Source organism: Bison bison, unplaced genomic scaffold, assembly GCF_000754665.1.
Source record: "Bison bison bison isolate TAMUID 2011002044 unplaced genomic scaffold, Bison_UMD1.0 scf7180017864371, whole genome shotgun sequence".
In the NCBI taxonomy this organism is placed as follows: domain Eukaryota; kingdom Metazoa; phylum Chordata; class Mammalia; order Artiodactyla; family Bovidae; genus Bison; species Bison bison.
Genome location: NW_011494943.1, coordinates 10,071,906 through 10,077,670, shown reverse-complemented (window position 1 = coordinate 10,077,670; position 5,765 = coordinate 10,071,906). Strand labels below are relative to the sequence as shown.

Here is a 5,765-nt window from a genome sequence, read left to right as displayed (position 1 = left end):
CCCCCTGTGGAGGGAGCCCCTCCAAAGACTGGGCTGCTGCGTCCCCGCCCCCAGCCTCCTCTGTTGCATCCTCTGTGGACCCGCCCTGCCGAGCTCCAGGGCTCTGGGTTCATCGAGCTGGCCCTACTGGCCTGGTGCCAGTGCTGACTGGTGGGGGCCGGGCAGGAGGCCAACATGCCCTGCACCGCTTGCCTGATGGGTGCCCCCCTCCTTGTGCCACCTCAGCCCCTTAACCCAGCCTGGCTCCTGCGGTGTACCCCTAGATGTGGATATCACCTTCCTTCACTGTGTGGGCAGCATCATCCAAACTCTGGGGATAGCGCCCACCCACGCTGCCCGCCACGGGCTGGACCAAACTCTCCTGCCCGCTTGGAGCACTGCCAGACCTGAGTCTGCGCCAAAACCATCAGTCTTCTCGATTCTCCCAGCATCCCTGGTACAGGGTATCCACCACAGATGCCCCCCAGGGTTCCACGGATGAGAAGGGCGATGTCCATGGGTCTCAGAACAGGGAGCCAAACCATACTTCCCTGGCCGCTGCCGCTTCTCATGCCTCAATCTGTGACCTGCATGTGCTCAGAAAAGAGAGGTGAGTGAGGGAGCCAGAGGGGTCCCTGTGAGCAGGTCACCGCTGGCTAGCCGGTCTCTTTCTGATGGACAACAGCAGATGGGGTGAATCTGGGGAAACCTCTCATGACCTCCTTGGGAACAAATGCTGACCGCCCCCCCCACCCCCGCCGAGAAGCAAACCCAGGAGACAAGATGACCAGACTGGTGGCTGACACAGAGGAGGCTGAGACTGACCGCTGACACCTCCACAGCACAGACAGGCCTTCTGGGCCGCCTGACGCAGCCTCACCGCGACCCATACAGAATCATCTTCCTTTGGCCGACTTCTGCAGGGACCTGCTTGTGCTGGGCCCCGAGCCAGCACGGGGGTGCACAGGAAGAAGGGCCTGACCCTACCCGCGGGGGCCATCACTTCCCACCAGTCACGGACATTACATGGGCCCCTTCCACTCTTCGAGAGTCCGTGGCCCCGAAGAGGACCTGGGAGTCTCAGAAAGAAGCCAACTGAGATGTGAGAGCCTCACTGCTCGATCGAACGCCCCCCCACCCCAGGAATGCCTGGGCCAGAGAGCTGCTGAGCCCGATACCGGGCAGCCTCGGCTTTCCTCTGTCCACGGGGGGCTCTTCAGGTCCTGGGAGGGGGTGAGTCTGCTGCTCTTCCCCTGGGATACCGAGATAGAGGCCCCGACTAGCGGATGATCTCAAAGACACTCAGAATTGCCTGGCAAAGACTTCAGCTGCCACTGCTGCAGGGTGTGGATGCTCCAATCCGGAGTGTTCCTTCCATCAGAGGTTTCGCACCTTGGGAGGAGCTGAGGAGGGTGGTCACTGCCTGTCCTGCTCGAAGATTCCAGGAGCCACTTATCTTCAACAAACTCTTGGTCCTCCTAGCCCTGCTGCTCAGCTGTCTTACGTCCATCCCGGATCAGGCCTGCGTCACTTCCCAGAGCCTCCCCTTGGCCTTCCCCAAACAGCCTGGTGTTAGAATCGGGAGGTAGGGGGCAGCAGGCAGTGTAGGCTCCAGCTTATGTCCAACCTGCTCTCTCCTGCCTGTGGATTCCGTTTGTCATCACGGCGTCATCTACGTTCTTTTATCAAAAGGCAGCAGGGGACACAGAGTGACTGGGGCTGCTGATGGAGCAGGCCTGCCTCACTACTCTGCAGGACCCCCTGGGGTACAGGTTGGGGACCACCTCCCAGAGCTACCTCATTCTTGCAAGGTTTTACGGGGTCCCCTGCAGGGGTCCTCCCCACCCACCCGTCCACCCTGTGTGGTGGGGCAGCCACAGGGACATCCTCTCAGAAACTCCTGCTGGAGCGGCAGCCTTCGGTCCTCTTTGCTCTTGGCTCTTGGGACTTAAGGGAACGGGGTGGACTGTGGTTGGAATACAGCACCCCAGGGTGCTGCCCTGACTCAGGCAGGGTGCGAGCAGATGGTGCCATCAGCAGCGATGCACCACAGGGGGCCAAGCAGAGAGTTCCCGGAGCATGGCGTCATTCACAGCGTCCAAAGAGGACACAGCTGCACCTGAGGTTCTGAAGAAGGCTTCATGAGTGGATGGCTCGAGGCCTCATGGGGAGAACACCTCCTCTGAAGCTGGCTCACCACCCACCAGGGACGAGCCATGTCGGGTGAGCAGCCGATGGTCATTGCATGGGTGACCAGGAAGTCTTGGAGGACCGAAGATGAGGGGAGAGGGGGCCACAGAGAAAGAGGGTTTCCTGGAGCTGCTTCCTCTGTGTGGCATCACCCAGCCTTGGTTCTGTCCCAGTGACGGCCCCCGGATCCTGGCCTGCTGCCTGCCACCCCACTGGACCTACTGACCCTGTCCAGGGCCCTCTCAGCCTCTCCCGGTGCTGGGCTTGGAGAGGCCCAAGAGAAGGGGGCTGCAGACTCTTTGGAGGGTGCAAGGATGGGAGATGCACTGTCCCATGCAGAGGGACCGGATGCTGCCTTGAAAGGGGGACGAGGACCGTGTCACCACGTGGGCTAAGATGACACGGAAATGAGGACGCAGAAGCAAAACGGCCGAGAGCAGCTGGAGAGGGAAGGGGTGTTGCTGCTGCTGTTTCTCGTTTCCCTGCATTTGAGAACCAAAGGCAAAGATTGCTTTAAAGAAGAAAAAGGGAAGTGAAGTCCCTCGGAAGGCGGTGCCAGCTACCCGGCCCGCTGTGATAAATGGTGAGAAGGCCTCCGTCTCCCCTCGGGGCAGCCAGTGTGCTCTCACACTCGGGGGTTTCTCCAGCATCTTACAATTTCACAGCCATTGAACCCATTTATCTGCCTCTGTTTGCAGCTGTGCTTGGGGCCAAGGGGGGCTTTTCTTACTTTTCCTGCACCCCCCATCACCCCGTTTCTCCCACCTCACCCTCAGCTGCTCTCCTAAGGGCCTTTGAGGTGGGAAGAAGCAGGAGGACCCTGGATCTTGGAGACACACAGTGGGCTCAGTTCTGCTATTAGGAGAGGCCCAAGGCGTTGCAGAAAGGACATCCCACCCTGGCCCCAGATGCCCCAGCTTCATCAGTGCCATCCCATGGTGCCCCCTTCCCACCAAAGGCTCCCCATCTCCGAGTGGGAGCTGGGATTCCCCACCCACCCCCACCCCCACCACCCGTCCACCGTAGTCCTGGCCACCAGCTTGCGCTGACCACTGCCCTCTGCTGGCCTGGGGTCAGCATTGCATGCTCCTCCCCCTAGTTTCCCAGATCTGGAGTCCATGCGTCACCTGTACCCAAGAGCAGCCAAGGGCACAGGTGTGTGAAAGGCATGGCAGGGGGGGGGGACAAGGGACACTGGACCCAACCTGACCGCCTCACGGAAAGAGCCACAACTTTTTGTAGCCAGAGGGCGGGGCCCAGGCTTCTGAAGAATCAGCAGATGCACGGCCAGTTCTGCCTTGGTCTGGGGGTGCAGACGGGGCCTCTGATGGTCAAGCCCAAGCTTGCTTCCTACAAGGAAGAGTGCAACAAGGGAGGAGGACAGCTGGGGAGGGGGCTGAGCGGTTGGGCATCTCCAGGTCCTGGGCTTGGGGGAGAGGAGCCCCCAAATGTCCCCCAAAAGCCCAAAGGCAGCTGCCCCGATTTGTCTGTCAGGAACGAGGGCATGTGCAGGCCAGACCAGGAGCCTCGGAGCCCTGCCACCTCACTCCCCCTGACCAGCTGTTCCTCCCCAGACTGAAGGGGGCTCCTGGGTGTCAGCACTTGTTGGTGAAGCCCCAGGAACAAGCGCAGAATCACCTGCAGCCCCACACTTGGCTCAGAGAACACACACTCCAGAAATGGGCCTGCCATGCATGAGGTGGCCAGCCTGCTGAACCCCAGGTCACACATGTCCCCCCAGGCACACAAGAGGATGGTGGTTTCAAACCCACGTGTAGGATCGCCCACCCTGTGCTTCCTCTCAACACAGGAATACAGAGCTGAGTCTACGGGGCCTTTGAACAGGATAGCCCCGCACCCCTGCAGCCCTCCAGACCCCCTCCCGGCTTGCCACCAGGAAGTGTGCCCAGGAGCTGACCCCCCTCCCCTCCCCTCCTGTCCCCTATGGCATCTGCTGCCCTGGGGACTGGCTGAGCGCAGGAGTTAGGGGAGGAGCCCTGTCTTTTCAGAGAGGATGACCCTGATGGCCACTGAGGGCAGCCACTCAGGAGTCCAGAGACAGACCTCCAGCCAGTGGCCTTGGCGAGGGCCAGTCCTCAGCCACAGCACGAAGGCTCAGGCGCCGTGAGCTCGCCCTGCTTACCATCCTGGCTCCGGGAGGCTTGTGGTACTGCCCAGCACTCCTTTGGTGGACAAAACGCACCAGAAGCAAGCGGGCAGTTGCCAGCAACCCGTGGAAGGCACACGCCAGCACCTCTCCCCTCAGCTGTCCTCGTTGCGTGTCTCTGCAGCCCGGCCTCTCTCCGCCGGCCACGTGGGAGACCACAGCCGCCAGGACTTCCATTTGTGCAAAGTCTACCCCAGCCTTGAGGACCTTGTCCTTCCCCCTTCACTCTCTGTAGGAGTATCAGACAGGAGCCAAGCCCCCCGACTGTCACCTGGAATCCTGACCCAGAGGAAGATCCTCAGACAAAGGTTCAAGTCCAAGCAGTGTACTGGGGAGGTGATCCCAGAAAACCTGGGAGGGAAACCAGGACTTGAGACAGGAAGAGAAAAGGAGCAGTAAAAGATGCTTTCTCAGCCAGTCGTGCCCACAGGGGATGGGGGCACACGGCATCAGAGGAGAGCCCCAGAGGAGCTGGTCCGGAGGAGCCCCAAGTGAGAGAAGGCGTCTGTCCAGTCACCCGGCCTGTCATCAGCTCTGCTCCTGGACACCGACACAGAGGACCAGAGATGCCAGCCCCAGGGTCACGATGAGGTCCCTCGGTGGGCCCTCCCTGCACTCACCATGCCCAGCCTGCCTGGGTATTCAGCAGGACCCACCAAGTTGAAGGGCAGCCTGGCTGTGAGCTGGTGGCCTGTCCCCATGGAAGTCCCCAGTGAGGAACCTCACACATGTGCCCAGCCCGCTCACTGCACCGCACTGCCTTGAGGCCTCTTCATGGCCTTGACCTCTCAGGGAGCTGGTTTGGGGGACAGGGCGGGGAGGTGGTCCTTGCTCTGTAGCAGCTTTGTTTCCAGAGACTCGAGTCTTTCAGAATCCCTCTGTTGATCAGTGTTTGGGTCCAGAATCAGGACCAGCTGTGAGGCACTGGAGGTTGCCACCCCTGAGCCCTGGACAATGCAAAGCCTCAGAGCAGGGCTAGAAGAAGAGGCAGTCTGGGGGTGGCCTCCCCTGGGGCCACATCCCTACTGATGTGTGTGCCACGAGTGGCTTCCAAAAGCTCTCCACTTTCTCATCAGGCTGGAAACCCCAAACGTTACCTGTCCTCCCAGAGCTCAGGCTGTCGCGGGGTTGGGGGGGTACACGCACAACCTCAAGAACTGTGATGGCCAAGGGACCACTGAGGTCGGGCATCAGTGGTCAAGCTGAGCCACAGGGTGGGAGAGCACACTGGGCCAGGGAGGCCTTGCTCTGTGACGGCATCACAGACACTGCTCAGGGAAGAGCCCGAAAGTGGGATCTCTGAGGTCGAAGTGCTACTACGAATTCTGTGAATCCCGGGCGGGGGGAGTCTGCGGGGCTTGGGGAAGACCTGGTGTCTAGATCCTTCCCCACTATGGGGTGGGAGCAGAAGGGGGGCACCTCCCAGCCC

General features: G+C 60.9%; 1 protein-coding gene across 1 annotated transcript in view; it reads left to right on the top strand.

The window, feature by feature from the left end:
* The window catches only part of RBFOX3 (RNA binding protein, fox-1 homolog (C. elegans) 3), a 330,137-nt gene that overhangs the window by 307,538 nt on the left and 16,834 nt on the right, over nt 1–5,765 (top strand). Inside the window, 4 exon segments of the mRNA XM_010856521.1 lie at nt 765–938; nt 1,123–1,212; nt 3,269–3,324; nt 4,767–4,827. Coding sequence (XP_010854823.1) covers nt 765–938; nt 1,123–1,212; nt 3,269–3,324; nt 4,767–4,827 — 381 coding nt within the window.